This window comes from Oratosquilla oratoria, chromosome 27 (assembly GCF_046742065.1).
Source record: "Oratosquilla oratoria isolate Oo_2021 chromosome 27, ASM4674206v1, whole genome shotgun sequence".
In the NCBI taxonomy this organism is placed as follows: domain Eukaryota; kingdom Metazoa; phylum Arthropoda; class Malacostraca; order Stomatopoda; family Squillidae; genus Oratosquilla; species Oratosquilla oratoria.
This window is the reverse complement of record NC_134803.1, coordinates 8,981,122-8,994,117: the sequence shown is the minus strand read 5'-3', so window position 1 is coordinate 8,994,117 and position 12,996 is coordinate 8,981,122. Positions and strand designations below refer to the sequence as shown.

At 41.3% G+C, this 12,996-nt stretch overlaps 1 protein-coding gene across 2 annotated transcripts in view; it reads right to left on the bottom strand.

Moving 5' to 3' along the window:
- The window catches only part of LOC143039884 (periodic tryptophan protein 2 homolog), a 132,593-nt gene that overhangs the window by 48,863 nt on the left and 70,734 nt on the right, over positions 1 to 12,996 (bottom strand). For both annotated transcript variants that reach the window (XM_076210203.1, XM_076210204.1), the window contains one exon: positions 5,972 to 6,147. In XM_076210203.1, the coding sequence (XP_076066318.1) occupies positions 5,972 to 6,147 (176 nt within the window). The remainder of the gene's footprint in view (positions 1 to 5,971; positions 6,148 to 12,996) is intronic.

Here is a 12,996-nt window from a genome sequence, read left to right as displayed (position 1 = left end):
ATACTGCCACCAAGTATTTCCACTTGGATTGTAAGAGGCGAGAAAAAGTGGATGGGGATTGGAACCAGGCATCCTTCTCCCTATAGCCCCATAGGGGATATTCCTAAAAAAGTAAAGGCATAAGAGGGTCTAGGAGTTTTCCAACCAACACCCTAAGGTTTAGGTCTTTTAATGTGCATGGATGTGGTATAGATGAGAGTAAAAGGGAAGAGATAGGTAGTATGTTTGTGAGAAGAAAGATGGATGTGTTGGCTTTGAGTGAAACTAAGTTGAGAGGGAAGGGCGAGTGTGAGTTTGGGAGTGTAGTTTGGAGGTTCTCAGGAGTGAAGAGAGGGAGAGGGAGAGAAGGGGTGGGTATACAAGTAAGTGAAGAGATAGGTAAATGTGTAGTGGAGTGGAAGGAGGTTTCTTCAAGAATAATGTGGATGAAGGTGAAACTGGGAAAGGAGGTGTGGGTTTTTGTACGTGCATATGGGCCTAGTAGAGACAAGAGTGTAGAATAAAGGGAGACTTTTTGGATAGATTTAAATGGGTGCATAGAGGGATTAGGAAGGAACATCAATGTAGTAGTATTGGGAGACCTTAATGCTAGGGTAGGAAATTATCCAATTGACGGAGAGATTGGGAAATGGGGAGTTCCAGGAAAGAATCATAGTGGAGAGTTGATGGTGGAGATGTGTCTAGAGAGTTAATGATACCAAATAGAGTGTTTCGGAAGAAAGTCAAGAATAAGTACACATGGAAGAGGGTGGTGGTTGGAAGGGTGGTAGATAGAGCATTAATGGACTATGTAGTGGTAGATAGGAGTATAATAGGAAGAATTACGGATGTACATGTGCTAAGGGGAGAGAGTGGGGGAATATCAGATAATTTTTTGGTGGAAGGTAAGTTGAGAGTGGAGGACTGATGGAGAAAGAGGAAAAGGACAGTAGGTAGGGAGGTGCTTAGAGTGAACTGCTTAAATGAGAAAGAAAAGGAGAATTAGTATAAGAAGTTGAGAGAGGAGTGGGAGGGAGTGAAGGATAGAGAAGAACTTGGAGTGGAGGAGGAATGGGGATGGTTCAAGGAGGGAGTCATAAAGTGTGCAAAGATGGTGTGTGGAACAAGGAGGGCGGGAGGAAATAGAAGGAAGGGTTGGTGAGATGAGGAAGCAAAGAAGGGTGTAGGAGAGAAGAAGCAGGCATTCACAGATTGGCTACAAATTAGGATGACGGAATCATATGAGAGGTACAAAATAAAGAAAATGGAAGTTAAGCATAAGATAAAGGAAGCAAAGAGGAGAGCAGATGTGAAATGGGGTAAGAGTATGACAGAAATTTTTGAAAGTAATATAAAGGATGTTTTGGAAAGAAATGAGAAGATGAAAAGGAGGTGAATCAAGTACAGAAGAAAAGGTAAAAGGTGCAGATGGAGAGATGATGATGGAAGAGAAGGCTGTGAGAGGAAGGTGGGCAGAGTATTTTAGGGAGTTGCTAAATGTGAAGGAGGATTGGGAGGGAAAGATAGTTGCAGTGGGAAGTGCTGAGAAAATGAGTGATGAGTGAGGAAAATGGAGGAGAAATAGGGAAAGATGAAGTGAAAGCAGCTGTTAAGATGATGAGAGCAGGTAAGGCACCTGGGTTGGATGGATGCCATGCAGAATGTCTGAAGAAAGGATTAGAAATGGAGAGAGTGAGTGGATCGAGGTAAAGGTGGGACTTCGTCAGGGATGTGTTATGTCATTCTGGCTGTTAAACTTATATATGGATGGGGTGGTGCGAGAGGTAAATGCAAGGGTGGTGGGTCAGGGATTGGAGATGGTTAAAGAAAATGGAGAGAAGTGGAAGGTGAGCCAGCTGTTGTTTGCGGATGACACTGCACTTGTAGCAGGATCAGAGGAGGGATTGAGGAAGTTGGTGACAGAGTTTGGGAGAGTGTGTGATAGAAGAAAGATGAAGATAAATGTGGGTAAAAGTAAGGTGATGAGATGTACAAGGGGTGAAAGTGGCAGCAGACTAGAAGTGAGCATTAAGGGAGAGCGACTGGAGGAAGTGGATAGTTTTAGATACTTGGATGCAAATGTTGCAGGAAAAGGTGGAGTGGAGGTGGAGGTAGAATGCAAATGGGAGAAGCGAGTAAATGCCTTGGTGGATTAAAAAGTGTAATGAGGAATAGACATTTGGGAATGGAGGCTAAGTGGAGACTGTATGAAAGAGTGATTGTGCCAACAGCACTGTATGGGGCAAACATGGAACATAAGAGGGGAAGAGAGAAGGAGTTTGAATGTGTTTGAGATGAGGCGTCTGAGAAATATGATGGGGGTTACTAGGCTGGATAGAATGAGTAATGAGGAGGTAAGGAGGAGGACAGGGGTGGAAAGGGAGTTGGGAGATAGGGTTGATGAAAGAGTATTAGGATGGTTTGGACACATGGAAAGAATGAGTGAAGAAAGATTAGTACAAGAGATATGGAAGGCAGATGTGGAGGGAGTGAACATGAGGGGACGTCCTAGGATGAGATGGATGGATGAGGTGAAAGGGGCTTTGGGGAAGAGGGAAATGTCTGTTGAGGAAGGATGGGAGAGGACAGAAGACAGGGGAGAATGGAGAATGGTTGTATATGGAGGATGCTGTGATACATGACGTGGAATGGGTTGGGGTATAGGGGGTGAGTTAGTATGTGTGATAAAAATTTGACACAGCCCAAAGGGATTTCTCCCCATCTTCTCCTTTTCTGCATGGGGGGATAGAGAGGTGGGGTTGCCAATTTAACCCCTTCCATACGGTGCCGCACACATAGGCGTCATGGACTTAGATCTCGGTGGCAGCAGCCAATGCCAGCCGTACGACGTGTCGTAATAATACTCGCATCATAAAATATAGTCACCGCTTATATCGATCGTTCTCTCTTCACCCGTGAATTTTGATAACCATAGAAAATGCGATTACAAAAGAATTAGAAAGAATGTCATTATGGAGGGGCGACTACAATAAATATAATCAAGACGCCGATATGGCAGCCTCGCGAATACACTCGCTCCCCATGACGCCTACGTGTGCGGCACCGTATGGAAGGGGTTAATGAAGCGGCCTTGCTGTGGATGTGCTGTGTCTTGCGACACTGCTTCTGTTCCAGGGCAGTGGACAAGGTGCAGGGATGACTCATCATCCAGGAGGTGTTACGATAAGAGGGAGGGTGGAGGGTGGTGAGTGTATTTAGGGATGCAATGGGTGGGAATGGTTTTATGCCTTTTTCCTTTTGGCTACCTCTCTTGTAAGGGGGAAAAAGCCTTGGTATATGTATGTATTTACATATCTGTAGAATAGTTTAGGTTGGTCCTTGCATTTTTCTATTATGTCTTTTTCATAGTTTCTTTTTTCTTTCCTACATATTTTTACATTTTTGTTTCTTAGTTTGATGTATATTTGCCATTTGGTCTTTTCTTATGTCTTTTTTCCATCTTTTCCAGGCTTTGACTCTTCTATCATTAGCTTCACTACACTTTTTGTTATACCAATACTTTATGTATACCCTTTTTTGTTTCTTCTTTGGTACATATTTATCTGTTCCTTGTATTTTTCTTTTAATACATCCCATTTCTCTTCCATCTTTGTTTCTTAATTTAAATTTTTTTCTCAGTTTGCATTTTGATTTTTCAAAGTCCATTTTGTTGTACATTAGTCTTCCTTTTCTGTGTCTCATTTCTTCTCACATCAATTTGTTCTTTTAGTTCAAACTCTATTAGTATGTGGTCACTCTTCCCAATTGGTGTCTTACATTCTATTTTATCCATTATTTCAGACTCTGATGTGAATATTAAACCTAGATTTGAAGGTTCTTCATTGTTTCTATATCAAGTATTTTCCTTCACCCATTGAGTCATTGTGTATTCAATGGTCATATCCAGTAGAATATTTCCCCAAAGTTCCTCTCCACCTTTTACTGTCATTTCTTCCCAACATGTTTCCTTTGAGTCAAAGTCACCCATAATTACTATGTTTCCTCCTTATTTCAATAACTCAATTAATGCATTCTTTGTGTTTTCCAGTATTTTGGAATGATCACTATCAGTCCAAGCCTGTGTTTTTGGGGGCACATATATTACTATAAGTTTTCTACTTTTCTTATTTCTGTGTTTTTGTATGGATGTGTTGCAAGGTGTAGGAGGTAGGTTTTTAAAGATGTTTGAGTAGTATATTGCCATTTTTTCTTCATTCAGTTGGTTGTGCTTGTGTTATATGATAGGATACATGTGTGGGACTGAAGGCTCTTGCAGAATTGTTTGTAAATATCAGTTTCATGTGCTGTTCTATGGGTGAGGGTTGGGGTTTCTCTGTGTAGATGTTCTATTGGGATGGCTCTAGTGTGCTGTAATTACACTGTACAGTATAGCTAGCAGTATCAATGTACTTCAATCCCATATGGAGTACAAGTTGACTTTAGCTACTAGGTGTGGGAAAGCTGGTGCTGAGATAATGATCTCCTTATGTGGAGAGAAAGAAGAAAAAATAAAATATATAAATATATAAGATAAATAAATAAAAGAGAGGGAGACACTTCAAGAAAAGGTAGAGATTAGACCAAGTATTGGTCTCTCACATCCAAAAATCTTTGTGGATCACTCCCAAATTGGTGTGGCACCAATCTTGGTGGAAAGCTGGTTTCTCCATCAGGTCTTCCTTTCTAAGATAGTGGAGAAGCCTCTTACCTCCACTGCACCACCTATACAATCAATCAATCCATTACCCCAGAACTCTCTTGGAGACCCAGGGTTCCCAGATAACTGGCTACAGCCACCAGGCCCATAGATCACACAGGTAAGAAAGCTTGGCTTGTTATCCAAGCATTTTTAATATGGGGCAGTACTGGATGAGGTGTTCAGTGTATTCTGTGTGGTTGTTGCATCTTGAGCAGTTTGATTGTGTAGCACGGCCTATTCTGCATTGACAATGTCTTAAAGTAGGATGGTGTCCTGAACACAAATGTGCTCATGTGGTTCTTACTTCTGTTGAGAGGGATTTTTCTATGGGGTTGATGTCCAGGTGATGTACTGAGTTTGGTCTGTCTTGAAGAGCATGTTTAGTGATCTGGCTGTTAATTATATATATATATTTTTTACAGTAGGTTACTCTGTATCTTTGAGCAGTAGCCTGCTGTTTTTTTCCTTCATTCAGCTCGTACTGTTTGATTTAATGAGATGTGTGAATGGGCAAGTGGGGCTGAGGGCTCTAGCATAGCACTGTGTACATCACTTTTACCTGATATTTTATAGAGGTTTATGGTTTCTGTGTGCAAATGTCTTATTGTGTGGTTTTGGTGCATCTTGTTATCACTCTCTATAATTTATTTTGTATGGTCTGTAGTGTTTATGTTTTGCTGATTACTGGGAACTATGTTGTGAAAGCCTATTCAAGTGTGGTTCTCATGAATTGTTTGTAGACAGTAATTAGAATTTCTTTTTGTTGTACAAAGCCTGTGCTTGCAGGGTGATGGGCAAGATGAAGGGATGACCCATCATCCAGGAGGAGCCAAGATGAAAGGGAGGGAAAGAGGGATGGTGAATGGGGGCGGAATGGGTGGGAGTAGCATTATGTATTTTGCCTTAGACTACCTCCCTTGTAAGGGGGTAAAAGCCCTTGGTATATGTATGTATTTTTCTGTTGGCTTTCACTGTCCAATATTTAGTTTGTGGTATGATGGTCAAGTAAGTATCAAAAGTAAGGCCTAGAATTTTAGGGCCATTTTCTAAAAGAAGTGTTTGGCCAATTAATATTACTGTCGGATGTTTTTCTGGTTCATGGTTGTCTGGAGTGAGCAGTGTACCACCTACACACAAGTGACAATTCAATATTCCTCTTAGACATCTATGAAAGAACCTAGATAATGTCAACAACTACATCAAAGCCATGAGTTTCACTGTAATGCCTTGCATATCAACATGGACTTGATTACCATTTTTCATGGTCATGACCCTTTATACAAAAAGTCTTACCTCCAAAAGACGTCCTGTCTTCAATGACCACAAGTATATTTCATGTGTGTCTTGTCCTCCAGCAACCACAAGCTCTCCACTGCTATCCACACTAACACAAGAAAATTGTGAAGGTTGAGGTGAAGTTAGTGTTTTGAAGTTGCGGTAGCGTGTCAGGTCAAATGCTCGAACAGTGCCTTTAAAAGATAACAACTGATATAATTTTTAGTAAAAATAAACACCCTTTTCACCCCTTCACTACAGTGACATTCTCTAAATTGGATAAAATTTACTGGTATCTGAATATAATCAATTCATCTATTTATTACTCTTATTTTCTCTTCCAGAAAAAACATGGCCCACAGGAAATTAGCCATATCCACCGGTTCCTCCTATTCTCACCAACTTCTTACAAGCCAGACACTGGGAAAAATTAACCAACAAAATAAGACATAAAAACTGGTGCTGGTAAATGTGGAGATTTGTCAAAATCATAAAAAACTGCCAATTAAACACTCCCATACCACTCCTCCCATGAAACAGTTGGTGTATTTAACAGTAAAATACCATCACCAAAATTACAAAGCAAAATCAACATTACATTTCTACAAAACAAGCTTTAGTCCCAGAACACCAGAAAATATTAAAATAATTACAGAATCATATGGAATCAAGCCAAATACTGTGAAAACATTGAAGGCAGAGGTGGAAGTAGTGAACATGAGGGGGTGACCAAGGATGAGATAGATGGATGGGGTAATAGGGGCATTGGGAAAGAGGGGAATGTCTGTTGAGGAAGGGAGAAGACAGAAGATAGGGGTAAGAAGAGAATGGTTGTGTATGGATGATGATGTGATGCATGGAAGGGAGTGGGAGGAGGATACTGGGGTGAGAGAGTATGTGTGAAATTGTGAATGATATTTTGATGCAGCCCAAAGGGATTTCTCCCCGACTTTCTCTTTTTCTGCATGAGGGGATGGAGAGGGGTGGTCACCAAATGTAGTGGCCTTGCTGTGTATGTGCTGTGTCTTGCTACATTGCTTCTGACCCAGGGCAGAGGGTGAGATGGGATGACCAGTCATCCAGGAGGAGCCAAAAAAAAGAGGGAGGGGTGGTGAATGGGAGTGGAGCAGGTGGGGATGAAATAGGTGGGAGTGGATTTACACCTTTGACTTTTGGCTACCTTCCTTGTAAGGGGGAGAAGGCCCTTGGTATATGTATATGTATGTAATGTGAACAAAAGTGAAATTGGGAAGAGAGATGTATTTAGCTAGTTGTATTATACAGGAAGAGAGCTATGCTCATAGTGACCTGTCTTTGTATCTTTCGGCATCAAGCTTGTTCTTAAATTCTTGAATAGTTTTTGCACACACTGTTGCCTTATCTAACTTATTCCAGGTATTCACCACTCTGTGTGGAAAGCTATTCTTTTTCAGATTTCTTTTATAATTATCCTTTTTGAGTTTCTTTTTATGTCCTCTTGTTTTTCTGTTGTCCTAGTTTAATAAATCATCTCTATCTAGGATTTCCATTCCTTTCATGATTCTATAGTCAGTAGATCTCCTCTTTCTCTTTTTTGTTCTAGAGTTGGTAGTTCCAATTTGGACAATCTTTGTATGTCAATTTAGGGAGTGTTGGTGCCATCCTTGTCATTGCTCTTTGTATTCTTTCAAATTTCTTTATATTCATTTTAGTACTGGGTGTCCATAGTGTTGCAGCATACTCCAATTTTGGTCATATCAGTGTAACTAATATTTTCTTGACCATTTCCTCATCCAAATAGTCAAATGCCACTTTCATTGACCTTAGCAGGTTGACTGCTCCTCTGACTATTTTATTGATACATTTGTCTGGTGACATGTCTTTGCTGATTATTACTCGTAGGTCCCTTTCCGAGCTCACTTTTTTTTTTACTTCTTCACCAATTTTATAATTTCTCGATGTTCTATTTTTACTTTTTCCAAACCCAATTATACTACACTTTCCACTTTTGACTCCATTTCCAGATTTTGTCTAGGTCTATCTGTAGTGATTCACAATCTTCCTCTGTACTTACTTTAGTATTTTTTGCATCATCTGCAAAGTTCATATAACATTCCACTCCTTCATCCATGTCATTTATATACATGACAAACATGATTGGAGCCAATACACCTTGAGGGACACCAATTATAATTTCTTCCCAGGTCGAGTATTTGTCTCCACCTACTACCCTCATTTTCCTCCTAGTCAAGAAGTCTTCCACCCATTCCAATAATTTTCCTTTAATGCCACCTATTGATTCCATTTTTCTTATTAGTTTTTTGTGTGGTACTTTATCAAATGCTTTTTCTAGATCTAGAAAAGCACAGTCTGCCCATCCATCCCTTTCTTGTATTATTTCTATTAGTCTCAAGTAGAAGCAGATCAAGTTTGTTGTACATGATCTTCCTTGTCTAAATCCAAATTGTTTTGGATTCAGTATATTTTTTCTTCCACATGTTTAACCTATCTACTTTTGATAACTTTTTCACATATTTTTGCTATTGTGCTTGTCTTTGTAAATGCAGATGGGCCTGGTAGTGAGAAGAATGTAGAGGAAAGGGAGGTTTTTGCAAGACTTAAATGAATATTTAGAGAGTTTTGGGATGAATGTCAATGTAATGGTATTGGGAGACCTCAGTGGCAGAGTAGGGGATGAACCTATAGATGGAGTGGTTTGGAAGTTTGGAGTTCTAAGTAAAAATCACAGTGGTGAGTTGATGGTGGAGATGTCATTACAAAGAGAGTTGAACCCCTTCCATACGGTGATGCCTACGTAGGCGTCATGAGGAGCAAGTGGGTATGCGAGGATGCCGATGTCGGCGTCTTGATTATATTTATTGTAGTCGTACCTGCGTGACCCCCATACTCTGTAAACTGGCTTCATCATATTTTCTATGGTTATCAAAATTCACAGGTGAAAGAGAGAACGATTGATACAGCCGTGACATCGTACGTCTGGCAGCTAATGCTGCCCGCGAGAGTTTAGCCCAGAGTGAAGTGGTTAAGGAAAAGAAATAAGCCAGTTGTTTGCTGACAACACTGCACTTGTGGCAGGATCAGAGGAGGGATTAAGGAAGTTAATGACAGAGTTTGGGAAGATGTGTCAAACAAGAAAGTTGAAGATAAATGTGGGTAAAAGTATGGTGATGAGATGTACAAGGGGAATGTGGCAGCAAAGTGGAAGTGAGTATTAAGGGAGAGAGAGACTGGAGGAAGTGAATAGCTTTAGATACTTGAGTGTGAATGCGGTGGGAAAAGGAGTGGAAGTGTAGGCAGAATGTAGATTGAGAGCAGCAAGTAAATCCCTTTGGGGAAGGGGAGCTATGCTCGTGGTGTCCCGCCTTTGTATCTAACAATTTTTAGTGTGCTCTTAAATTTGTGTATGGTTTTTGCACACACTATCGTTTTGTCCAGTTTGTTCCAGATGTCCACCATTCTGTTAATTTTTTTTTTTTTTTTTTTTTTTTTTTTAAGATCTCTTCTATAACTATCCTTTTTAATTTTTTCATGTCCTCTTGTGTTTCTTTTGTCCCAATTTAGTAAGTCCTCTCTATCAAGGACTTCCATGCCTTTCATGATTCTGTAGATGATCAGTAGGTTTTCTCTCTTTGTTCCAAAGTTGGTAATTTCAATTTAGCCAGTCTCTCTTCATATGACAGGTTTGAAAGTGTTGGGGCCACTCCCACCCATTCCATCCCTATCACACTCCACTCCCCTCCACCCTCTTATCTTGGCACCTCCTGGATGACGGGTCATCCCTGCATCTTGTCCACTGCCCTGGGTCAGAAGCAGTGTCGCAAGACACAGCACATCCACAGCAAGGCCACTTCATTAAATGTGGACTTCAGAAAGGTAAATGATGTATGGATCAGATTTTTGTGGTAAGGCAGATAAATGAAAAAGTTTTAACAAAAGGTAAGGATGTTTTCTGAGCCTTTATGGATTTGGAAAAGGCTTATGACAGGTTAGACAGGAAGGTACTGTGGGAAGTTTTGCAGATATATGGGATTTGGGTAAAGCAGTCAAGAGTTTTTACCTGAGAAGTAGAGCCTGTGTTAGAATTGGAAAGGGAGAGAAAGCAAGCGGTTTGAGGTAAAGGTGGGACCCTGTCAGGGAGGTGTCATGCCACCATGACTGCTAAATGTGTGCATGGACAGGGTAGTGTGGGAGGTAAATGTGAGGGTATTGGGCTAAAGAAAATGGAGGAAAGTGGGAGGTCAGCCAGTTGTTGTTTGTTGATGCCACTGCCCATGTGGCTGGGTAAGAGGTGGGATTAACCATTTCGGTACCATAATGCCTACATAAGCATCATAAGGCGCAAGTAGGTACACGACGATGCCAGTGTTGGCGTTTTGATTATATATATATATTTTTGTAGTTGTACATGAGTTGCCCCTGGATTCTGTGAACTGGAATGATCATGTTTTCTGGGTTTATTATTACTCCTAGGGGTTACTTGGCTGGACAGAGAAAGAAATGAGGAGGTGAGGAGGAGAATGGGGGTGGAAAGGGAGTTGAGAGATAGGGTTGATGAAATAGTATTGGGATAGTTTGAACATATGAAAAGAATGAGAAGAAAGATTAGTAAAAGAGGTGTGGAAGGCAGATGTGGAAGGAGTGAACATGAGGGGGGCAGACCAAGGATGAGATAGATGGATGGGGTAAAAGGACCATTGGGAATGAGGGGAATGTCTGTTGAGGAAGGATGGGAGAAGACAGAAGATAGGGGTGAATGGAGAAGGGTTGTGTATGGATGATGCTGTGATGCATGACGAAAGTGGGTGGGGGATGGGGGGTGAGGGAGTATGTGTGAGACATAAATTGATGCAGCCCAAAGGGATTTCTCCCCATCTTCATTTCTGCATGAAGGGGAGGAAAGGGGAGTCGCCGATTTAATGAAGCGACCTTGCTGTGGATGTGCTGTGTCTTGCAACACTACTTCTGACCAAGGGCTTTGGGTGAGATGCAGGGATGACCTGTCATCCAGGAGGAGCCAAGATAAGAGGGAGGGAAGGGGGTGGATGGGAGTGGAGTATGTGAATATGGAGTGGGTGGGAGTGGTTTTTATGCCTTTGTTTTTTGGCTATCTCCCTTGTAAGGGGGAAAAAGCCTTTGGTATATGTAGTATTACTTAGAGTAAAGGAGAATGAGAAATACAGCAGACTTTACATTTTATAATGCAAGTAGTGTGATGCAAATTATATATGGAAGCTGATGCTCCATCCGAGAATTTGAGTCATACTGAAGTGGTTAAGGAAGTTAGTGATAGAGTTTGGGAGAGTGTGTGATAGAAGAAAGTTAAAGGTAAAAAGCAAGGGGATGAGATGTACAAGGGAAGAGGATGGCAGTGAGTTGGAGGCAAGTCTTTAAAGGAAGGAGACTGGAAGAAGTGGATAGTTTTAGGTGTTTGGGGTTGCATATGGCAGGAAAGGGAGGAGTGGAGATGGAGGTAGATTGTAGACTGAGAGAAGCAATCAAATGCCTTGGGGGATTAAAAAGTATCATGAGAAATAGGTATTTGGGAATGGATGCCAAGAGATTATATTAAAGGGGTGACTGTGTCAACATCACTGTATGGGGCACAGACTAGGAATTTAAGAGAGGCAGAGAGGAAAAGTTTAAATGTATTTGAGATGAAATGTCTGAGAAGTAGAGTAGGGGTTACAAGTTTGGATAGAGTGAGAAACGAGGTGAGGAGGAGAGTGGGGGTGGAAAAGGAGACAACAGATAGGGCTGATGAAAGATTATTGGGATGGGTTGGACAGATGGAAAGAAAGAGCAAAGAAAAATTAGTAAAAAAAAAAGATGTGGAAGGCAGAAGTGGATGGAGTGAACTTGAGAGGATGACTGAGGATGAGATGGATGGATGGAGTGAAAGAGGTGAATGTCTGTTGAGCAGGAATGGGAGAGAGTGGGAGATAGGGGTGAGAGGAGAATGGTAGTGTATAGATGATACTGTGATGCAAGGAAGGATGGGGGTAGGGAGTGGTTATGTGTGAATTATATTTTGATGCAGCCCAAGGGGATTTCTCCTCATTTTCTCTTTTCCTGTATGAAGCAACAAAGAGGGGGGGATCATTGATTAAGTGAAGCAGCCTTGGTGTGGATGTACTATGCCTTGCCATATTGCTTCTGACCCAGGGCAGTGGGCAGTATACAGGGATGACCCACCATCCATGAGAAGCTAAGGTGAGAGGGAGGAAAGGGTAGTGGATGGGAGTGGAATGGGTGGGAGTGGATATGTGTTTTTTGACTTGGTACCTCTCTTTTAAGGGGAAAAAACCCTTGGTACATAGATACACAGAGAGCCAAAACATGCACCCACCTCCACCCATCAACCACTTCCTTTGTTTCTATCTTGGCTCCTTGTGACTCATCCCTGTCCCCTGCACAGATAAGAGGCAATACAGCAAGACTAACCACATTGACCACAGGGCCCCACTGCTTCATTTGCCAGGCAACCCTCCCCTTGTTCTCTAATACAAAAAGAGAGATGACATGGAGAAATCCTTTCAGGTTACATCAATTTATGTTCCATATACAGCCATTCTCCATTCACACCTATCTCTTGCTTTCTCCTTTCCCTGCTTAACATTCTCATTTTACTCATGGCCCCTTTCACCACATCCATCCATCTTATTCTTGGTGAGATGGATTTAAAAAATTATATGCTCGTTTAGTAAGAATAAGTAGAAAATATAAGCATGAGTGGAAGAGATAAGAATGGAGTGAAATTTTTAAGTGATGAATAAAATGATGAAGCCTAAAAGAATTTCCTCTGCATTTGGTTCATAGGTGTATAGATGCAGTGGTAGTAATGGTGGTGCTAAGATATAGTAAAACAGTGATGATAAACCAGCTTTGGCTGTCAGACTATATGATGGAGAAGTTGTGCCCCAGTGCACTATGGTTGATCCATGGTGGGAAGCAGAAGATTCTTCATTCTCAAGGTGATGGGAAAATGTGGTATGAGGGAGTCTTTTGATATGGGTGCATGGTTTGACCAGGCCCCCCTCTCACAA